This window comes from Olea europaea, unplaced genomic scaffold, assembly GCF_002742605.1.
Source record: "Olea europaea var. sylvestris unplaced genomic scaffold, O_europaea_v1 scaffold2599, whole genome shotgun sequence".
Classification (NCBI taxonomy): Eukaryota; Viridiplantae; Streptophyta; class Magnoliopsida; order Lamiales; family Oleaceae; genus Olea; species Olea europaea.
The window spans coordinates 40207-64189 of record NW_019244304.1 but is presented as its reverse complement, the minus strand read 5'-3'; the positions used below and the strand labels follow the sequence as shown (position 1 = coordinate 64189).

The 23983-nt window shown below is 33.0% G+C and overlaps 3 protein-coding genes across 3 annotated transcripts; 2 read left to right on the top strand and 1 right to left on the bottom strand.

Annotated features, from left to right (window-relative positions):
• Window positions 1-11441: 11441 nt before the first annotated feature.
• Window positions 11442-16823, top strand: LOC111383006 (FRIGIDA-like protein 4a). The gene is made up of 4 exons (XM_023007052.1): window positions 11442-12463; window positions 14815-14990; window positions 15873-16026; window positions 16226-16823. The coding sequence occupies exons 1-4, from the start codon at window positions 11524-11526 to the stop codon at window positions 16564-16566; spliced, it is 1611 nt and encodes a 536-aa protein (XP_022862820.1). The 5' UTR covers window positions 11442-11523; the 3' UTR covers window positions 16567-16823.
• Window positions 16824-18414: 1591 nt separating this feature from the next.
• Window positions 18415-21293, top strand: LOC111383002 (probable prefoldin subunit 2). Its single transcript, XM_023007046.1, has 2 exons — window positions 18415-18557; window positions 20648-21293. The coding sequence occupies exon 2, from the start codon at window positions 20652-20654 to the stop codon at window positions 21093-21095; it is 444 nt and encodes a 147-aa protein (XP_022862814.1). The 5' UTR covers window positions 18415-18557; window positions 20648-20651; the 3' UTR covers window positions 21096-21293.
• Window positions 21294-22556: 1263 nt separating this feature from the next.
• On the bottom strand, window positions 22557-23350 carry LOC111383000 (preprotein translocase subunit SECE1-like). The gene has a single exon (XM_023007044.1). The coding sequence runs from the start codon at window positions 23250-23252 to the stop codon at window positions 22722-22724; it is 531 nt and encodes a 176-aa protein (XP_022862812.1). The 5' UTR covers window positions 23253-23350; the 3' UTR covers window positions 22557-22721.
• Between the last annotated feature and the right edge of the window lie 633 nt (window positions 23351-23983).

Here is a 23983-nt window from a genome sequence, read left to right as displayed (position 1 = left end):
TAACGATTAGAATAGTGAAATAACGGTCAAAAAATCAATTTTTTGGGTGAATAAATCGGACCCAAACAGGCCCTATTATTCCCTATGTTAGTGTAGCAAAATTCTTTATTGAAATCTTCTCTAGAGGATGTTTGTTAAGGATTAAAATTAGTGTCCGGTTTGATTTCCATTTTTATCGAAATGTATTTTCTCTTTCTTCTTTTAACCGTGTAAATCAAAAACTTTTCATTATTTTTCATCACACATTCCGCATCAATCTGCTATTCTAAAATTCATTTTCCAACAAAATAGGTGTCAAACACCCTCTAGATTTTTAATAAAAATTGTTGAAATATGTGGTTGAAAAATAGTGTGTTCTTTAAAATATGTGATTAAGATTTAATGTTGACTTTGAATTGAGATTTTAATTAAATTTTAATCCAAAAAAATCAGGGCAGAAATGAAATACTTGATTCAAATAGAATGATGATTTCCTTATTGTGCGATATAATTGATCTGTGCAAAAGCTACAAAGGCCAACGGAGTCGTGAATAAATCTCCCTGTCCCGGGTTGGGGACAGGGAGCATCTCTCCGGAGTTGCAATCCATAAATTTGACTTCAACGTACTATCTTAATTAAAGTTGAATGATTAAGTACGAACAATTTATTAATTTTAGGAACGGAATCATGATGGAATTGAAATGGAAAAAAAATTAAAAATAAAAAAATTGAGCAACCAAGTTCGAATAGAAGAACAAGTTTTTATATATGTTCGACTCGAAAAAAAAGTGGCCAATGATGGTTTTTAACCAAAAAGATGTTAATCTAGGATGTGAAAATGAAGATAAGGCATTCCTTGGAAACCAAAGAGAAAAGTAAAAGTGGTGGCTGAGCGCAGGCGGAAAAGCTGTGGAAAGCAGCGGAGATAGGTGGTGGAATGGGTGGCGATGGCCCATCTCACCGTACACCACGTGGTTCCAGCCAGACAAAGTAAAAACACTTGCTGGCAGAGAATTTCAAGCAGCGTTGAATGGAATGTACAGATGAGGCATGGGTACATGAGTTTCGAATTGCACTCTCATGTGATCAAGTGAGGGTCTTCTGATAGTTTCGGTGTTTTTAGTTGCATTGATTATGGTTACATGTGGTCAAGGGTTCTCTTCAGCCCTCGTTTCCACGTTTGTCACCTATTATTTCATGCCCCCGTTTGACCCCTAATTTGTAGAAAAATTAATTGGCAAAATAGTATTTTTTTTTTAAATGAGTGGTTGAAAAATAAAGAAAAGTTTTTCGTCTATGTATAATATTATTTTATGTAAAACTGTATGGTTGAAAATAAAAGAAGGAAAAATGAAATGTAATGAAAATTAATGAGGGCTATATTCTATCACATTATTTTATTTTTTTACAATATTCATTTTTAACCACACGTTTTTTATTAAAATAATATTATGAGCAAATCAAAAACTTTTTTTAATCACATATTTACCAACAATAGACTATTCCATAATACATTTTTCAAAATTAAAGGGACTCAAACACACCTTTAATGTCATTTGGACAATTAGTTGAGATAATAATGACATTAAAGTCTCATTTGGTTTAGTACTATTGCGTTGCACTAGACAATATTAGAATATAGAAAACTGATATTACATTTTTAATGGAATTGTTGATGTTAAATTTAAGAGGTAATCTCAACTTTACTTTGATGAGATAAATAACTTACCAAATGGTAAGTTCGATTCACTTGATCAATTGTCGTATAAAGAGGAATGCAATTACCAAAGAAAGAGTGACACAAGTGTCGCTACGTCGTCGACTTTAAGAAGTCCTTAAGTCATCTCGTATGAATTAAAGATTTTAGTGACGAGCTCACCACGAACTTGACCATTGCTTATGGGCGAGTTTGGCTAGCTCTTGGACATGAGCTCAGCTAAGTCACGTAATTCACTTCTTACTCTTACATTTTTAATGGAATTTTTGATGTTGAAATTAAAGAGGTAATCTCAACTTTACTTTGATGCGATAAATAACTTACCAAATGATAAGTTCGATTGACTTGATCAATTGTTGTATAAATAGGAATGCAATTACCAAAGAAAGTGTGACACAAGTGTCGCTACGTCATCGATTTTAATAAGTCCTTAAGTCATCTCATACGAATTAAAGATTTTAGTGACAAGCTCACCACGAACTTGACCATTGCTTATGGACGAGTTTGGCCAGCTCTTGGACATGAGCTCAGCTAATTCACGTAATTCACTTCTTACTCTTACATTTTTAATGGAATTTTTGATGTTGAAATTAAAGAGGTAATCTCAACTTTACTTTGATGCGATAAATAACTTACCAAATGATAAGTTCGATTGACTTGATCAATTGCTGTATAAAGAGGAATGCAATTACCAAAGAAAGTGTGACAAAACTGTCGCTACGTCATCAATTTTAAAAAGTCCTTTAGTCATCTTGTATGAATTAAAGATTTTAGTGACGAGCTCACCACGAACTTGACCATTGCTTATGGGACGAGTTTGGCCAGCTCTTGGACATGAGCTCAACTAATTCACGTAATTCACTTCTTATTCTATATTATGGCATATCATTTTCTTAGTACATATGAAATTAATAAAACAGACGTATCGTTTTAAATAAGACATAAAAGATCACAAAAAACAAATGAAGCTGATTTGGTAGCTATCTTTAAGTCTTAATTTGTAGCAATATCAAATTTTGAGTTATCAAATAATTCAAATAGGTTGTCAAAGGCCAGCAGAACAAATCATGAAGCCTCCAACTACCTAAACAAACTAACATTAAAATAAAGGCTTCGCCCTGGAGGCTAGTCATGGGATGAATCGAGCTAAATTTTTTTGGTCAAGCCATTCATCAACTTGCGTCGACTTGTCCGGGCCCAAGAAACAAAAAATTATTAAAAATGAATTTTCAGTCGAAAAGAACAAAAAAATGTGGAGCTTGCACTTTCTTCAATCGAGTCGGTTCGTTCCAAAGCGAGCATGGCTCCTTCAACCCATTAACATCCTTACTATTGAGAGAAATTAGGGTCTGTTTAATAGATTCATTTTCCATGAAAAATGGAAATCCACCATTTTTGTACGTGTTAATTGCAAAAATTTTACTTAGAAAATGTTTTCCCTCCTCCCATCCACGTGATCCATTTTCCATGTATTTGTGGAATCAATTTCCAGGTTTCCCGTTTTTTTTATTTCTTTTTTTTTTTGGCAATAAAAATAAATTATATTTACAACTGTAACAAATTATATCTCTTTAATTGAAAAACAAAATCAAACGAATACCAAAAGGTACAAAATTTTAACATTTTTCAGGAGGAAAATTATACTAATTAAATACATTTAATTGACAATTCTCAATAAAACAAGTTCTAGACAATTCAATTCCCTGAAATTCTTTTTTTCCATCCAAATTACATCATTGCAATCAAACGGACCTTTAACATTTGTTTGATTGAAATTTTTTTCGTGAAAATTGGTTTTTTCCACTCGAATATCAGTTTTTGAAGTGTTTGATTGTCATTTTTTCATGGAAAATATTTTTTAACCTTTAAAAATATCCCCAGTTTTCCCTTTTTTGAGAAAAATATTTCTTTCGCGAGAGGTGGGTTTTTATTTTTCTAAAATAAGAAAAATATTTTATTTTCTAGGAAACATTTTCCATGCCAATCAAACGTACCCTTATTTTAAATTAATACAACTTTTTTAGAGTGTCTAGCGTGTTTGGCTTAAAAGCATTTCTTATTTTTTGACAGGTCTGGTTGAGCATCTTAGACAAGTAGTATCGTATATATTAGACAAACGTGCCAAAATAAAATAAAATAAAGACTAAATATAAGTCAAAATCAATAATTAATATTAATCGCACATTTTATGGACTTCGCAACTTTTCAACAATACGTTTAACTCTATTAAAAATGTGATTTTTAGCTACATCAAACACTGACAATATAAATTATATATTTATTAATTACTGATGGAATTTTAATTTAAAGCATATTTGAAAATTGTTTGTAACGAGTTAAAATTATAAATAGACAGTAGATAAATGGATAATACTTTTAAATTTTACATAAAATGTGTAGATAAAGAATAAGTTTGACCAACTGTGCTTATAATTAAACTAGTGTTTGTTTTTAAGTAACTTAAGAGCTACTTTTAATGTAAATTATTTGAAAATTTAAGGTTTGCTCAATTGTCACCCTCAAAAGACCTCCAGAACACTCTTCAAACTTGAATGTAAAATCAAATATTTAGAAAATCGATCCTTAACGTTACACTCATGTTTAGTCCTCATTTTTAACTCATTTTCAACTTTACATTTCTTGATATCTACAACTGTTCTTAATTTTTTAATCATATATCTCATTAATTTTGTCAGAAATCTACTAAAAATTTTAATTTCAAATAAAACAAACAAAGCCTACGTTTCAATATAATCTATTTTATCGCCAATCCCCAATCAAACTTGCTTTCACATCTTGTACAAAGTTAAAATATAAATTAGGTAAAAGTTTAAAAGTTAAGCCACAATAGGCTAATCAAAACCACGTGGTGATCCTTAAATGGTGACCCCATGCAGCAGTCATTGAAATTCAAATAAATTAGGTAAATTGGCGCATATGATTCGTGACATATGTGGTTATTGTGAAAATGATCCCTCACCTTCTTCAAGCTTTAGCGCAGACATTCTTAACACTTCATTCAATGGGAGCAATTAGCCTTTTTTTTTTATCACTGTTCAAAAGAGTAATACTATTTACAATTTTTTTATCACTTCATTCAATTGTAGTCGTTTTACGTGACATATATATGGTGGTTAGTAATTTAATACATTAATATGGTAATCAATAACCGTCGCATATACATTATGTAGACGATTACGATAGTAAACGATTGTAAATAGCATTATTCCATTAAAAAGGTGAAAACTTTTAGTATTAAACAAAGAACTAATATGTCTTTTACTTTAATTAATAAATGAAATAAAACAATTAAAAAATTAAAATTAGAAGATAAAAAGAAAAACTCATCTTGATGAATTCTCTATCAGCTTACATTAAAAATTTATATTTTAAAATATCTTCCGTTATACTTAAATAACATAAATTTTAAAGTAATAATGGTTGTATTATAAATTCCATGGGAAGTGAGAACAATGGTATTTGGCAGTATAATTTTTTTTTTTCTCTTTTTGTTATATTTTCAAAAAAATTTCTTTTGCCACTTATTTTATTTATTATTTTGTGTATTTAACTATAAGTGATGGCATTTTAGTCTTTTTATAGCATTTTAAAATGATAAATTAGAAAGTATATACAACTCTGAAAAGTAATTTAGAAAACATATGGTTAAAACAAAGAAATGCTACTCATCGAGCCCTATAACTGCATTGAGCTTCAAGAAGCATATTTGAAGAATGTACATTTAAAAATGAAATGATCGTATCTAACTTTTGGTGTTTGGCAACATCTCATATGTCCTATTAAATAAGTATAATTCCTTATATTTAAATCGCTGATGTTGTCATTTAAATTGATATTAACACCCTGTTTGATCTCCATTTTGGGGTAAAGTGTTTCATGAAATAGTGATTTTTTGGAGAATGTGTGGTTAAAAATAAGGAATTTTTTTTTTTTTGAAATATGTGTATGATTATTTTATGAAAAAATTTGTGGTTGAAAATGAAATCTGAAAAAAAATATTCTTGAAAAAATGGGGCTCAAACAGGAGTTAAACATCGGTAATACTAAGCCCTTATTTGAGCCACATTATTTTCATAATAATACATTTTTTAGTCGTGTTGATGAGATATGTGTAGTTAAAAATAAATAAAAAATTTGAATTTATATGCAATATTATTTTAATAAAAAATATAAAATTGAAATGAAGTCAAATCATTATTTAAAAGTATATTTTTTGAAATAAAGTGAATCAAATAAGACCTAAATAGTACTACTCTTAAAAATGGATTTGGAAAAAATGTTAAACCTGTTCCAAACAAGGGCTCTATTTGACTTGAACCATGTGGTGGGCACTTATGGCCACCACAACCATTGCCCCACAACTTTCCCCGCCTTTTCAGCCTTCTATTTTCGATTTCCGGGAAGTATTATTACAACCACCACCGACTCCATTGGGGGCGGCTACGCCATTCCATTATCCTATATTTTTAAATGCTACTTCGAAGGGTAAACCGTGCAATTATTGACGGTAAGATGAGAATGACCTAAGTAGAGAAATCCATGTGGCATTATTATAGTTTGAATAATGAGTTTGAACTTTGAATGATGAGTAATTCAATTTTTTTAAAATTAGAAGATTAAAAGAAAAATCAAACTAATCTTGATGAATTCTCTATCACTTTGCATTAAAAATCTATTTTTTTAAAATACCTTTTGTTATACTCGAGAGCATGTTTGAAACCCACTTGTTGAAAATAATGTATTTTAAAATAGCATTTTGATGAAAAATGTATGATTAAAAAATAAAATTTTGCTATACATACACTAGTGTTGTGTACACTCCCTTCACAAGGGGGCCCACGCTTTTTTTATTGGGTGTTGGGCCCCTTTTTGTGACTTGGGCGTGGGGCTCCTTCTTGTGACGGGGAGTGTACACTGACGTGGGTGCAAATAATATAATTCTAAAAAATGGGGAAAATTTATGAATTTGTGTGTAATATTATTTTATTAAAAAAATTCAACCATACTATACTACCACAAATTTTGACACATTGGTTGACACAATACACTCACATAGGAGGTATGTATTATTTTATTTGCGCGGGACCCACACCTCGACTATGAGTGTAGTGTCATCCTTTGTGTCAAACGACAAACATTATGTTTATTTGGCATTTTCCAAAAAAATTATAGTTAAAAAGAAGAGAGAGAAAATTGTATTTTGAAAAAATTTGGAATTAAACAAAGGCTAAGCCCTCGTTTGGCCTCCATTCTCATTTTTTTCTCTTTTATTTTCAACCACACAATTTTTCATAAAATAATATTATACGTAAATTAAAAAAAATTTCATTCTTTTTCAACCACACATTTAAAAAAAAAAAAATACTATTCCAACAATTAAATTTTGAAAAGAATGGGACCAAACGAGGGTTAAATAACATAAATTTTAAAGCAATAATTGTTGTATTGGAGATTCTATAAGTGAGAACACTCGATATCTGGCAATATAAGCCTTTTTTCCCCTTTTTTCACTCTTTTTGTCATATTTTCAACACCTTTTCTTTTCCACTTATTTTATTTATTATTTTGCGTATTTAACTATAAGTAATGGCAAAAATTGAGCATTTTAAAATGTTAAATTAGACGGAAACATTGAAAAGGCTAAATGTATTTACTCCAAGATTTAAAAGTTATGGATCATTTGCGCAATCACCAATCAAATTATATACAACTCTGAAAAGTACTTTTTTTAGAAGTGATTTTGTAAATAATGATCTTTTGGAGAGTGTATGGTTAAAATATAGAAAGGCTACTCAGTGAGCCCTACAACATGCATCGAGCTTCAAGAAGCAAACTTGAAGAATGTAGTTAATTGAACATGTAATTTAATGTCACTAATATTATCATCTAAATCTATGTTAAATATCAATTATGCTAAATAGCATGAATCTCAAAAATGGGTGTAAGAAAAAAAAAGGTTAAAATATGTTCCAAATTAGGGCTTTATTTTGACTTAAACCGTGTGGTGGGCACTTATGGCCACCACAACCGTTGCCCCACTACTTTCCGGAAATGTCATTATCTCAATCACGCACCCCAAGAGCGGCTACGCCACTCCACTATCCTATTTTTGAGGCTTTTTCAAAGAGTAATTCTTACATTTGTTGACAAATAGGGTAAAATGAAAATGACCTAGGTAGAAAAAACCATGGGGTATTATAGGTTGAATAATGCGTTTGAATGACGAGTGATTCAATTCTTTTAAAAGTTAAATAAGTGATTCAACTTTAATATGATTTTTTTAGAGCAATGCTACAATACCAGGAAGAAAATTTACAGAGATTTTACAAATTTATCACAATGTGGTCGACCAGTATTTTTATTTTTATTTTTTTGCAATTTTTTACTACAGGAGGGTCCCACGTGGGGGCCCATTCCATTGCGAGTATCCTGTATAAATAGGGATGACAATGGATCGAGTCGACTTTAACTCACGAGCTCGTGAAAGACGAGTCGAGCTCGAGCTCGACTTGTTGCTCGGGGGCAAGCTTGGCTCAGCCCACGAGCTCATGATTTTTTTTAATTTTAAATTTTTTTTTTTTGTAAACTTGCATTTTTTTTTTAAATTTTCATATTTTTTAACGAGCCCACGAGCCGAGCAGGCTCGACTCGTGGGATTGAGCCCCCTGCTCAGCTCGGGCTCGTCAAATGACGAGCCCGAGCAGCCACGAGCCAGGTTTTGACAAGCCAACGAGCCGCTCGGCCCGTTTGACATCCCTATGTATAAAGTCTGGTAAATTACTTCCTGACAAACTAGTTTTTTTCCTTTTTTGAAACTAAGTCCTTGTTTGAGTCACATTCTTTAGAAAAAAATATATTTTTCAACAGTATTTTGATATTATTTTAACAACACATTATTCAATAAAATAATATTATATACAAATTCAAAAATTTTCGTCTTTTTTAATCACATATTTCTCATCAATACAGTATTCAAAAATTCATTTTTTCCGTTAAATAGGGCTCAAACAAGGGCTAAATGTTTGGTTACAAGTAATGGAATACTTGATATAATTTTTTTAGAATAAATATTATGAATAAATAATTTTTTGGAGAATTTGCAGTTAATATGTAGTTGAAAGAATATGTAATTTAAAATGAGTTTGAACAAAATGAATTTTCTCATTTCGAAAAAATATGAACCAAGTAGAATCTTCGTCCCATAAATATAAACTTTTTTCTATTTTTACGCAGATTATGAAAATATAATTAATATAGTTGAAAATATAACTTTTTCTTCTATTTTTTTCTAATATAAGCTTACATTGAACAATGGTTAAAATATAATTAGTTAATAGGACAATGTTACATGTACATAATTTTTTTTATTTAATTATTTACCTGCTATTCACAATAATAGGTAAGAACCACATTTGGGAATTTTTATATTCATGCGGGGCCCACGTGTGTTGTGAGAGGGAGAACAACTTTCGGTACCCTAATTCGGTACAAATAGATTTATTCTAGTTAATTTTTGTTAATAACAATGTATATTAAATAGGTGAATATTAGAAAATTAAAATTTATACTATATTATACTTTTCAAAAGAAAAGTGGCTTATAATTTGAAACATACAAAAGAAGGAAATCAAGATTGTGCTTATGGAACAGAGGTAATTCAATGTTTTCAAATCAAAGACAACACGCCACGTCAGAAAGAACTTTGAGTGCTTGTTTGACCTGTTTTAAAATTTTGTTTATAATTGGTTTACTTATAAGTTAATTTTTTTACAATAATTTTTTTATAAACTAATATTAAAATAATTAAGTTACATATTTTAAAATAATGGAACTAAAGCATCGTCAAAAAGACTCCTAAAAAAAAGAAAAAAGGAATCAAAAATCTTTTTGAAAAAAGTAAAATAAAATTCTAAAAATAGAGAGTTTGTCGAAGTGTGATATAAATTTTATTCATTAAATTTGAACATGCTCTCTATTATATACTTGGTTCTCTTTAAAATTAATGAATCCCTTAAAAATATTCTTACATGCTTGGAATTTTAGATTTTATGTGATTGTACGCAAATAAAATTGTACGTTTAAAATGTTAAATTTTATGTGCTTATAAACACGATTGAATATGAAAGGGTACATGGGGGCGTTTCTCCAATAAGGGAGCGTTGGGTGTTTATTATGGATATCCTTATGTTTGGGGTTATGCACCCCAAGAATAATTCAATATGAAAAGACTCGTAACCAAATTTACAAATCATTTTTTCTAATTTAACTGAATGTAACATATCCGACATACCATAACGAGAATTAAGTAGATAAAAAATAATTAAACATTTCGTATTAATCAAAATAATAGTTTATTGTCCATTAGAAATATAAATAATTTATTTATTTAACTGGAGAAGTAGCACTATTGTTCTTTAATCTTGAACCTATTATATCCGTACCAAGTTAGCCTCCAACATTGGACATTTTGTTATAGTTAAAATTAGGTTTTAGGGATGCAAAATATTTAAATCTTCATCCTCATAAAAAGATCTAGGTATATTTCATAAACCTTCTCCTAGATCAATGATAATTTCAAAGACATTTCCTCTAATTTTAAAATTTCAGAAAATTTTTCCTATTAACATAAATTTCCGGTTTTACCATTTTCACTTATGCTGAAAAAAAAAATTACATATATTTTTTATTTATCTTTTCACGAATTAACACATTTAGCCCATATTTGATTTTGTTAAAATCAAATAGTTTGTAAATTTCGATAAAAGTTGATAAAATGTGCAGTTAAAATTTGATAAAAATTTCGGATTCCATCAAATATAATAATCTATGGTAAAATTAATTATTATTTTCGACTTAAATTTTTATCAACTTTTTGACTAAGCCTAACGGGAGTTCATCACAAAATTAACTTCTCTAATTTTTCTTAGAAAAGGATGAGATTAGTCCAATATTTTACCTGAAACTAGAAAAATAAAAAATAATAATAATAACTTTAATTTTACTTGTTGCCATTCTTTATATTTTTTTATATAATTATAAGGACATTCCAAAATGGTATAACTGCTTAAGGATGACAAATATGATTCAATCGACCTACCTCGCAATGTCTCGTACAAAAACATGCATTGATTATTATTTCTTATGTTATGCTTTTGAAGTAAATCTGCATTTAAAATATACATATACTAAAAATTAAATAAATAAGTAAATATGATAGTAAAAATAATTTTTTACTTCCTGCCTCAACCTCAAGCTTAAGCCCCATTTTTTAATAATACATTTTATCTAAATTCATTTTCAACAGTATATTCTCTTAATAAAATAAATTTAAACATAAATTTAAAATTTTTCCTACTTTTTAAGCACATAATTTTCAAAAAATTACTATTTTAAAATTTATTTTTATCCCTCAAACAATATTATTATGTACTATAAATATCTAAAGGTAAAAATAGAAAAAGATGTACTTTCGTCTAATAAGGGGAATTTATTACTTGAAACACATTTAGGGGAGATTTATGTAATTTTGAACAGTTTCCGTCCCTAAGCTAGTCAGCAGTGATGCAATTTTAATTTTTAATTATACTATTTGTCCTAACACCGGGTTACGTCCACAATTTAACGTTGTCAATTTTTCACCCGACAATTCACACGTGTCGATCTTTCACTCATACACGTCATCAACCAACACTATTCCTCTTCATCTTAGCTTTATCTCTCTGCCAGAAGAATACCCTCCTCTCCTTCTCTCTTAGGGTTTCATTTTCTCAAATTCTGCAATAACAAACTCAATTTTACTCTTACAATGGGTTCACTGCCCGATCCCGGCGCGTTTTCACCGCCGCCGAGTTTCGATGAGTTTCAGCGCCAGACCTCTCTGATGACCAGCTGCACGCTCCTGTGGAAGGAACTTTCCGATCACTTCTCTTCCCTCGAACAGGACCTCCAGAAGCAAGCAGATGCGCTGAAAGCCAAGCTCCAAGCTTTGAATTCGGAAACTCAGACATCTCTGAAAGTCCTTGATAACCGTGAATCCTCAATCTCCAAGTCGATGTCTGTGGCCTTCGAATCATTGGAAAAGGCAACGAAATCTTCAATTTCTGGAGTATTATCGGAGGATCTTACTGTGTGTAAAGGTGAGGACCAGAATGAAGAGCCTGAAGTGGATAACTCCGAGGGTTTGTTTCTGAAGTTGAAATCCTTCTGCTGCAAGTTTGCCGCCAGGGATTTTTGGGATTTCATTACAGCGCGAAAGAAAGAACTGGAACTATTGAGATCGGAGTTGCCAAAAGCCCTAGGAGACTGTGTAGATCCACCAAGATTTATTTTAGACGCAATTTCAGAGGTTTTTCCGGTGGATAAGCGGGAGATGAAAATTGACAGGAATAACAATAACAGCCACAATTTTAGTAATGACTTGGGATGGGCCTGTGTGTTGTTATTGGAGTCATTGATTCCAGTGATGATGGATCCTGTGTTGGGGAAGGAGAGGATGCTGGTGACCCCGACCATTAAAGGAAAGGCTGAGGAGATAGCAGATACATGGAAGAAGAGCTTGGAGGAGAGGGGTGGTATTGAGAATGTGAAGACCCCGGATGTGCATACCTTCTTGCAGCATCTGGTGACTTTCGGGATTGTGAAGAAGGAGGATTTAGATTTGTATCGGAAGCTCGTGGTGGCGTCTGCTTGGAGGAAACAGATGCCCAAGCTTGCAGTTTCCCTTGGTCTCGGTGATAAAATGCCCGGTAATTTTTCATACTTATGGAATGAATTGCTTTACCACTTCTTAGTTTCATTGTTTCGTTGGTCTAAATTTAGAAATTTTAGTGAAAGAAATGCTTGCACTCCGTTTAGTTCAGGATTTTATTGAGTAGAACCTTAAAAATATTATGTCTGAGGACCAGAACTGAATGTCATTTCTTTAATTCGGAAAATCTGGTCTGATTTAGATTTGCTGTTCAAGAATCTCCACATCTTGGTGAAGTCGGTTTTAAGGTAGATTTTAAAACACTCCTGAGAAAATGTTGAATCTGGTACCACAGATCAGGGGCAGACCCATTAAGGGTCAAGTGGGGGCGCTGCCCCCACTGAAATTTCAAATATCTTCAGAAAAAATTTAGAACAAACATTGGGCATCTGGTCTAGTGGTATATCTCTTGCTCTGGTTGCAGGAAGTCTTGGGTTCAATTCTTAGGATGGCCTTTTTATTATTCTTCTTGTGTTTTGTTTTTGGCCCTTTCTCTCTTTTAATTTTTTGTGTCAATTCCGTCATACCACAAAAATGATTGAATAAAATTGATATAGTTGTATTCCAATTTATTTTTCTGTTCTTGTAAAATCACAAAAGGTCGACAAAAAATAAAACAAAAAAGAACATACATAAAATGTTGTCTTTGAAGAAAAAACAACTGTGAAAATTTAGGGGCATTCCAAAGTGCTTCTCCACCAGGCACCACCAACCTCATCCGGATTTGAAACATTAAAAAAATGCTTTCACAATTTATTTTAGCTCATTTTTTTGTCTCACCCCCACTGAAAAATTATCTTGGGTCCGCCCCTGCCACAGATATTGGGTTATATTCATGTTCATCCTTTCGAAACTGGTTTTTGTGTTGGGTCCTCCATAATATTATATGGAACAATAGGTACTGAGATGTGCTATTGTCACTACTCACTCGTGAGCTTTTGTTGCTGAATATGCTTTAGACATGGGTTTGTTTAGTACCAATAGTGATGGGGTTGCTCATGATTGCCTCAGTATGATTAACAGGCAACAGGAATACAATAGCTTAGAATGGTTTAGATGATTACATGATCTATTAGCACCTATCAGTGTATGACCTTTTGGCTGCAATGCTGCATACTTGGCGCAAGCATTGCATCATCTTACGATTTTGGTAATTAAGTCATAGGGTGCTTAGAATAGGTAGGAAAGTTTGACGTTTGGTTTTCGTTTTGAACTAAATCCCATCCAGAGCAATTAACTCGATAACTTTCCCATAAGCGAATCCTAATTTGCTGAAGATAGTGAGTGAATCTGAATTAGGAGAAATGGGGAAAGGTTTGACAGAGTCCATAAATAGCTTGTACCCCTATGTATAGGATGAATCAACACAAAATGTAACATTTTCATCTAGATATGATATATTTCACCCATATTATCCATGTTCATAGACAATTGAATGCTTCAATGCTTAAACAATGCAAAAATAAACTCGACCATAATATACGAGTTCAAGCATTTGTTGGAGTATTTTTCAATTTGTTAACTTCTTCCCGATGGCTGGAAGTTGTTTGTCTATATTTTTATTAGGATTTACCTTATACCTTCAGGCAGGATGGCATCTTTTGATGCAGATAATGTTCGCCTGAATTAATGTATTTTTTAACTATAATTTATAGTTAACACAGTGATAATGAATTTTATGTTAACTAAAGTATCAAAATCATATTAAGATTAACTTATTTTTTGCATACATTACTCAGAGTGCCCAATTTTCCCATTCCACCATACATCGCTTTAACAAAATTTGAGGTTTAATTATTTTGCCTCGTTATTTTTTTTGTCAATTATGCAGCTTTTCTTTAAATAAAAATCTACTACGAATCAATAAAAGGAGAAAGAACCATTTCTCTTGCTTGATATTTTAGTCCAACACACAAGTACAAACAAGAAAACAAAATGAAGAGCTATTTCCTTGTTTCTTTTTTACCTATAACATTTCTTCTTAAAAGAAGTCAGTTTAAATGTGCACTGCTTCTAGTCTGTATCATTTTCTCCATCTCAGCAGCTTCCATACTCTTAGTCTAGTTATAAATGTAAAATCATGTAATGAAACCATTAATTGTTTTTGATAAGTAGTGCAGAAGAAAAGTATTACTTCTTTGCATATACCTCATCCTTAAGTCGCCATTCTCTATATCGTTGATGTTCAAGTCCTATGAGGTTAATGTATTCCCTGAAGTGAATTGTTAGGTCATTTACAGAACTTGTGATACAATCTTGTTCTAGAACTTCTGTTGGGTGGTGTGCATAAATGTGCTAGTGCATGGTCTTTGTCATAGTGTCTCAGGGCCTCTGCCTTTTTTGGTGCAGATGTGATTGAAGAATTAATTAGCAGGGGACAGCAGGTTGATGCTGTACATTTTACTTATGAAGTTGGCCTCGCAGACAAGTTCCCCCCTGTCCCTCTGCTCAAAGCATTTCTGAAGGATGCTAAAAAGGCTGCTGTATCAATTTTGGAGGACCCTAATAATTCTGGTCGTGCTGCGGTATACTTCTATATCTAATTTACTAATAAAGTTTGCAATCTGTGCTGAGTTATATTCTTCTTTTCTGTATATTTGTAATACCTGTGCATTGATGAATATTATTGATTTGAGTGAAGACTGAAGTCTGAATTAGATCACTCCACTTTAAAAAGTGAATCAAGTCAACATGTGATGGAATGCCCATTCTATTTACTTGGACCATGAAATCCCCCGTCATTGAAATCTGTACACATTTAGGACCTGTTTGGGCCCGATTTTTTCACCCAAAAAATTGATTTTTTGATCGTTATTTCACTATTCCAGCCGTCATATTTGACTTCTTCTCTCACAGGTGGACCCCACTTTTCTCCTAACGATTAAAAAATCAATTCTCAAAATCACTCTCAAACAGGCTCTTAACAAACTGTGTGTTTTTGGGAACACAATTTACTCGATCCAAAATGCCCTTTAATGTCATTCACATGTTTATGTTCTATATGAATGCATGCATCATTGAACTCCAGCCCCATGGGGCATTTCATTTGATCAATGTCTATGCAAGCAGATCCCATCATTTGCAAAACTTAGGTTTAATAACTTGATCGAGACTTTTTAGGTTGGGGTAATCCAATTGGCTGTTTCCTTGTTAATTTTGGACTCTGCAAAGCTATTATCTTTCCTCATCTTAAGAAATTGAACTGCAATGTATTCTTGCCGGCAGTTAGTTTCCTTTTACAGTAGTCTGTACAATTCATGGACATCATCTTGCTGTAATGGCCATCATCCACGCATTTAAGCGTATCTAAGCAAGGTGTTTGTTGTGTATTTTTTTATCTTTATGGCACCCGGTCAGGCCTCATTCCATTCTTTTTTTTTTTTTTTTTTGGGGTCTTTTATCTACAGCATCTAGCTGCCAAGAAGGAGCAATCAGCAATTCGTGCTGTTCTCAGGTGCATCGAGGAGTACAGACTTGAGAATGATTTACCACCCGAAAATCTGAAGAAGCGCCTCGAACAACTCGAGAAGACCAAGAGTGAGAAAAAGAAGCCATCTGCAAGTCCCCCTGCAGCCAAAAGAACACGAGCTAGCAATGGAGGCCCAATGCCTCCTGCCAAGGCAGGCCGTTCAACAAATGCCTATGTCTCCTCTTTCCCGCCGCCTCCTACGTTTATCAGGTCTCCTTCACACACCCAATACCCGTCTCCCGTTCCCCAATACCCCACGTCACCTGCCATGTATGGGCATGGAAGCCGGAGTCCCTCTTCCCCCTGCAGCCAAAAGAACACGAGCTAGCAATGGAGGCCCAATGCCTCCTGCCAAGGCAGGCCGTTCAACAAATGCCTATGTCTCCTCTTTCCCGCCGCCTCCTACGTTTATCAGGTCTCCTTCACACACCCAATACCCGTCTCCCGTTCCCCAATACCCCACGTCACCTGCCATGTATGGGCATGGAAGCCGGAGTCCCTCTTATGTATACTCCCCAGAAGCCACCCCTCCTACCCTTGTCGGGACATATCCAGGCACCCCGGTGAACTACATTTCATATGGAGGCTATGGCAATGGAATGGCACCTGCCTACCCACAAGCTTACTACTGATGGACATAACTGGATGGTAACAACTGATATGATGACTTAATCCAAATGTCTTTTTAATGTTGTCTGTAATCACTAACTTTTAATAGTAGCTTTATGTGTGTGTTAAATCCTCCTCAATTACTGATCTTCATCAAAGGCAGGCTGTATTTCTGAATTGTTGAAACTTGTAGTAAGTAGGATGTTGTTGAAAGTAATTAAGGAATATGCGTATTAGGACTCTGATTAATAGTAGGAATGACCGGGTATATTTAGCCTTACCTTAGTTTTGAATTTTTTTATATTCATAATTCCCTATTTTCAAGCAGGAAAAATTGCACTCGCTGGTCTCCAAGTTATTGCTTATGTAGCAATTAAAACTTGGCGAGTTGGCCATTTACCTTTTAATTATAGTTGAACAGTTAGTCCCTAACTAGGAAAATTGTTTTTTGAACTTGGATATTGCTTCACAGCTCCAGCTGTACTATAATTCGAAGTGAGGCTTGTGTTTTATGTGAATTGGGTCACTTTGAACGTATCAGATGAATGAAATGCGTCGTAACTTTGTTAGACAATGATAATGGTCTCACTGCAATAATGTTCAGCGGTCAATTGTTATAGCACTACTATTTGTTATTTCACCGAACTATGGAAATGGAGGCGCCGTCCCCCGTCTATGAGCATATTTAAATCCCGGCCTTGAGCCGGGCATGGCTACTTTGCAGCGTAAAGTTTATACATTACCTTGCACACAAAAACATGATGTTTGTTACAATCACTAGCCTTTATTTGATAAATTAATAACGGTTGTTTTATATTTACATATTAATAAATACAGAATTCTATTGGTTTCCATTTTTTCAAAATTCATTTTCAACCAAACATTCCTCAATGAACTAATTTTACACGTATATTGAAAATTTTTCCTTATTTTTTGATCATATATTCTCCAAAATTTTTTTTTTAAAAAAATCACCATTTCAAAATGTATATTTTTCTAAAATGGGATTCAAACAAGGACTTGATAAAACTATTCTTCGGTACGGATGCAAACAAGGCATCAATTTAAGGGTGAGAAACAAGAATAAAGCTATTTGTATAATTATTGTTGATAATTGTGATTGACAAAATTGATGTTGTCAAGATTTGGACCATTGATTTGAAAAATAATTTCTAAAATAGATGAAGATAATGTTGTCAAGTGTATGTTGTTAATTAAGATTGTAAAAATATTGTATAAGTAGCATGGTTGGAAAAACAAATAAGCTAGGATTCTCGGAGTCAAGATTGAGAGATGTTTTATCTCTAATTCTAAGAAGCCCAAATTTGTGTTAGCTCATGTTGGGCCCGGTTTTTTAAGGTCTTCAAACAAATTTGATGGCCCGCTTATAGTGAGCACGGCCTTTGTATTTTTGGTCCTGCTACTTGTACATAGCTTGGTATACAGTCCCTCTCACAAGAGAGGGGTCGTGATTTTTTTATTGGATGTCTACCCCCTTCTTTTGCGAGAGGGTTGTACACCGAGCTGTCAAAGCTCAGGCAAATTCCTTGTATTTCTTCTATACAAATTATTTTGGAACTTTTGCTTCTTACTTTTTTTCCTTAAATTAAACCCTTGTTTGAGTCCTTTCGTTTTATAAAAATGTATTTTTGAATAATATATTGATAAAAAATATATAGTTATAAAATAAGAAAAATTTTAAATTTGTATTTAATATTATTTTATTAAAAAACATGTAATTAAAATAATGTTAAAATATTATTTAAAAATATATTTTCTCAGAAGAATGAAGCTCAGAAGGGGCTAAATTTCTAAAAGTATCTTTAATTTCAAAATTTATTTATTAGGAAATATTTGAGGTGGGATCCAAGACAAATAATAGAAGTATAAAAGCCTCTCAGTCTCCTTTCTTCCCTTCTCTTCCCCTCACCTCTTCCTGACCTCTTCAGTCAATCGTTTCTCTACTCTCGCTCAATCGGCTGCCTCTCTCACTTAGAACCCTCTGATTACTAAGGTCAGTTCAATTTTGATTGATCTTTTCAATACCGACACAACACTGGGAGAAATTAGCAAATACATATTTGAAAGAGTTAGGGTTTATGCTTTTACATAATATTCCTGTGTCCCTGAATTTATACAATGTTAGTTTGTAGATGTTAGTTTCAAAAGGTTTGTCCTTTTTTTGGTGTACTTGGGTTTTTATGTATCGTGAATGTTTTATGATTGCGCTCAGTTTTTGCATTTATGCAAAACAAAATATAGTGATTTAAGCTTCGTTTGAATTATAGACGATGTTTGTTGTTGAATTTTTAGTCTTTTGACTATTTTTAGTAATCAAGGTTTGTAAACGGTGTAATATCTAAGGATGGCATATTATCTCACTATTGTAGCAATTGAAGTTTAATCTTGTAAAAACTAGAAAAGGCTAAAGAGTACTATCTAAAATAATTTGAACATAATACAAGTACAGACAGTCCTCTTCTTATATAAGCATTGGAATGGAAGGAGAGATTCATTTACAATTGAGTCTCCTCAAAATTTAAGAATTCTTATATAAGAAACTCTTAATATAATTAGAAAACTGATAACCTACCTTATCAACTAAATAACAAAATTAATGAAATACTGGCAATCCTAGTTACGAATAATATTTGAATCCTAAAACTACGTGTAATAACTGATTTCTAGTAGAATTGTCATACATGACCCACCAACACATACCTGCACCTGTATATGTGTGTATTATTTCCAGTTTGTGCATTTTTTGTTTATCTGGGTTTCACGCAAACTGAAGGTGTTAGTTTATTGTGTCTCTTTCCCTCGAGGCATTGGGACTTCGAGGGCAGGGGAACATGAATGGATTCCTATAGAAATGAAATATTCTTAGCTAATTAGTGTAATCTTTAGATATATTCATGGATATTGGTAACAAACTGCTATGCCTTCTAGTATTGAACTGAAAAAAATCTTTTTGTCTGGGATGTAAATCTTGAGGAAACTGGTGGATACTGAATTTTTGCATTCAACCGATCTATGAATTTTAGGGTCTTTTTGTTCAACAATCACCCACTATTTATTTCTCTCATATGCCTTCCCCTCTGTTTATGGTTGGTAAATGTTTGGGCTAGTTCAAGCTATGGGGTTTCAGTTGCAGTGCGGCATGTTGGTGCTGTCAATTAAAATAATTCTGGGCAATGTATGCAAGTGTTACTTGTTTTTTGTTTACCTTGTTATGTCACTTTTACTGGTTTTAGTAAACAAAATTTTGAAAGTGCTTAGGATATAATTATTTTGAACTCCTAGTTGGTCTAATGATGAACTTCAGGAGTGGACAAAAATGATTCAGTTGCCAACCACAAATCAAATGGGAACAATGTTGTGTTAAATTTATTTTATTTTATTTTTTCTGTTTACCTTGTTATTTCACACTTACTGGTGTAAGTAAATATAACTTTGAAAGTGTCTTTGAAGTAAGTTAGGATTTAATTATTTCGAACTTCTAGTTGGTCTATAACAATGAACTGAAGGGAGTAGAGAAAAATGATTCAGTTGTGAACCCCTAATCCAGTGGGAACAAGGCTTAGTTTTTCTTGTTTGTGGTAATATGATGCATCTTGAAGATGGAGCTTGTCGCTATTGTAAGGTATCTCTAGCTGGACTTTTCATCAGAGAAGGATGGACATTGATTGATAGCTTCTCAGTTCTGTGTATTTCATTTTCCTTTTATGTTCTGCTTCTAGCATTTTTAGCTTAAGTTGTTGTCGGAAAAGGATTAATTTTTGACAGAGAGCCTATCACGTGTCTGTATTTTATTTATTTCCTTTTATGCCAATTATTGTCGTTGGGGAGCCAATTGATCTGGGTTGGTTCCCGTCCACCCGGATCAAATGGCATCCTGAAACACATGACAATATGGGTCGTATCTAGTTCTCACCGGAAAGAAATCTACTGAATATTCTTTCTGTTTCCCGCCTGACACAATTCGACGGGCTGTGAGACCTATTATGTGATTTGCATAAAGCATTTTCAACTGTTTGAGATGTAGAAATTACAGAAGAACATGAGTCATAGTTTGACCAAAGTTTGTTTTCCTATTCATATTAGTATCATGGCGAAAGCTGAAGGTGATGGTAAGGAACCAATGAACGAGCAAGCCGTCGCCAACATCTATGGTGCCATGAGGGCTGAGATCAACCAAATTTACTCCAAAATTACTGAACTTGAGATGGAGGTTAGTGAGCATTCACTCGTGATCAACGCAATTAAACCTCTTGATCCGTCGAGGCGTTGCTACCGGATGATTGGAGGTGTCCTCGTGGAAAGAACCATTAAAGAAGTTTTGCCAGCTGTCCAGCGAAACAAGGAGGGGATTGAAGAGGTAATAAATCGACTCAACGAGGCCTTGGAGAAGAAGAAAAAGGAGGTCGCTGAATTCGAGGCCAAATACAAAATTAGAATTAAAAAAACTGATGGTGAAATGAAAGATGAGAGTGGTAAGAAGGAAGGAAATGCACAGGGAGTCCTTGTTGGTCCTGCGAGTGTTAGTGAGTAGATATTTTTCCTATTAAGCCCTTTCTCGTGCCAGCTTTTTTTATTCATAATTAACAACTTTGAATGCTTTGTTGCCTTTGGTGTAAACTTGATATGCTTTCGTTGGTTAGATGTTAAAACTGATCGAACTCTGTGCTGTATCTTGGGAGTTGGTTTTTTTATGAATTCTGGTAGCCTAACTTGGACACTTGTTTGCTTATATTGGGAGGTTGGCCTTTTAAACTTTGATGATCAACTAATATTGTTTTTTCAAATATCCAGAAATTCTCTTTACGATGTCCTTCTCTGAACTCCATCTTCACCCACACCCTGTTTCCTAAATGCGCGACTTTGCTAACCTTTTTTCCGTTCTCCTTCCTACCGCGTTGCACTTTCTTTACTGTGTTTGCTGTGTTGATTTAGCAGAGAAGTGGTCAATTTTGAGGTCCGTCTACCAGAGTTTTTGTTTGTAGAAGAACTTTTCGGTGAAGTTGCGTTAAGTCAGTTTCATCTAAAAGCTATTTTAACCAAACATATACTTCTAAACAACTATATAAATATGTTCAAGGGTCTATTTAATTGTAAATATGAAATTAAATTGAATTGAAAACGAATTTCAAGGAATTGAATTGCTTAGAAATTATTTTTCTAGAAATTATAAATTATTGCGTTTGATTGATATAATTTTTTACCTGAAAAATGTTAAAATAAAAGTGTTTTTTAGTGTTCATTTGGTTTTGTTTTACATGAAAATTATCAATTAAATGGATAAAATTTATTGATATTGGGAATTAAATTTGTTTCCAATGCCAACAAAAAAAATTCAAGAAAATCATCTATCTTTTGGTATTCGTTTGGCTTTGTTTTGCATGAAAATTGTTCATTAAAGAAAAATATTTTTTTTACAATAATTTTTAAAATTTATTTTAAGGAAAAAAAAAAAAAAAAAAACATGGACAGTGAGTTGGAAAACCAATTCTTATCCATATGGTTTTCAAGGAAAACCAAGAAAATCACAATTTTCAAGACAAAATTAAATTTCATGAAAAAAATGTTTTATCAAATATAAAAAAAGTTGAAAAATAGAATTCATTTTTCATTTTCCATGGAATTCAAGACCAATCAAACATGGCCTAAAAGTAATTTCTCACTACTAGAAATAATATTTGACATTTTAAAATATATGTCAAATGTATCGTTTGTTTTAACCATGTTACATGTACATTGCATTTGACATCAAGATTTAAACTCTTTCGTGTGACCATATCTACACCATTAATTTTGATCAATACCATCACATCGCTCTTTAGATTTTTTGCACTTAGAGGAACGTCAAAAAAGGTATCAAAAAAAATGTTCAGCTGGCATTATTTCATTTGTTTAATTTGTTTCAATTGATTTAGTGTCAATTTGGACTTGACCATTTTTAGTTTTTCACATACAATATATAACTAAAAGCTATTTTTCACTTTCGAAGATGCCATTCCAAAATTCCTCAAAAACCATAGAAGAAATGACAGAGAGGAATACAAGTTAAAAATAAGAAACTATGTAACAAAAATTCAAGCAGTCAAATGCTTCTTTAACAAGTGGCAGGTGCAGGTCAAGAGGGCATACCCTCTCCCAGCAGATCACAACTCCTCTATCATCACCCGAAGAAATCCTGTATACCCTTTCCAGCAAAAACCCGATCCGAAAGCTCAGCCAAAACGGCATTAACAGTTAACAAAACGACACTCGACCCTGCCATCACCCCCAAAACAATTCCAGTAGTTCCCAACACTTTACTAAAACCAGGCCACTCAATTTCCCTAATTTCCTCTGCCACCCCACTCAAGAAATCAGGTTCCTTTTGCTCCCTCTCCTTCATTGCCTTCTTGATTTCCATACCCAATTCTGATATTCCCTCACTCTGATCTTTCTCGACCCGGTTATCCTCAGGAGGGTTTTCCTGGGTTTGGGATTCTGAGGCAACACTGGTGTTTTCTTGCTCTTGGGAGGCTTTGTTGAGGAAGGTCGAATTGGTGATTTTGGGAATGGAATATGTGAATTTTAAGGCGTTTTCTGTGAAAATATTAATGGGTCTTTCAGTAATATGGAATTTGGTGGTGTTGGGATGAGTGGATTTTTGGGATGCAATTATTGGAAAGGAAGAAGAGGGAGAGAAAGGCAAGGCCATATCTCTCTGCAAATTGGTGTTTGGTGAAGGAAGAGGGTGCTTTCTATTTAACTAAACCACACAAATATTTGGAAAAATGGATATCTGTTCGATCTATTTTCGTCGTCTTATACAGAGTTAGTACATTCATCGTGATTGATTAAAATACTTCTATTTTCATTACATCTAAAAAAGTTCACCCCAATCTTGACAACTCTCACCGTCTCATTAATGGAGTATCTTGAAGGAGGTAAATCACGAGATGTGTTCCAGCGGGTCAGGGAACAAGAGTTTGCTCGTATACTGATGCCTACAAAGAGTCCAATTCCATATCTCAGAAATTGAACGCTCACACTGTGGCTGTCAGCAAGGTTGAGACTATCTCACTCCTGTCATTTGCACTACTGGATTACTAAGGATGCGTTTGATTGCGTGTAACTTAGTTGAATGAAAATTGTTATTTAAATGTGTATGGTTAATTTAATTTTCAACCTATAAAATGTTATGTTTGTTTTTTTTTTTTTTATTAGTAGGTAGATGAGAAAGAGAAAGAGAGAGTGAATTCTTTGAAAAATAAAATCATACTCCCCTAAAAAAAAAAATTTATTTTAGAAAAAATATAATTACGTGATCAAAGGTATGAAAATAAAGAGATTATCAATAAGAACATTTTTAGGTTTGATGAACTTTGTCATGAAAGTATGTTACATGAAAATTTCATGGGTTGGTTTGTCATAGATTTGGAAATTTTT

What these genes read in the sequence shown, in the direction of transcription:
- LOC111383006 (XM_023007052.1), top strand. Translation starts at nt 11,524, where the DNA reads ATGGGTTCACTGCCCGATCCCGGCGCGTTTTCACCGCCGCCGAGTTTC. An exon ending in TCTCGGTGATAAAATGCCCG is followed by an intron (nt 12,464 to 14,814) that starts GTAATTTTTCAT and finishes TTTTTGGTGCAG; the next exon opens with ATGTGATTGAAGAATTAATT. An exon ending in ATAATTCTGGTCGTGCTGCG is followed by an intron (nt 14,991 to 15,872) that starts GTATACTTCTAT and finishes TTTTATCTACAG; the next exon opens with CATCTAGCTGCCAAGAAGGA.
- LOC111383002 (XM_023007046.1), top strand. Translation starts at nt 20,652, where the DNA reads ATGGCGAAAGCTGAAGGTGATGGTAAGGAACCAATGAACGAGCAAGCC.
- LOC111383000 (XM_023007044.1), bottom strand. Translation starts at nt 23,252, where the DNA reads ATGGCCTTGCCTTTCTCTCCCTCTTCTTCCTTTCCAATAATTGCATCC.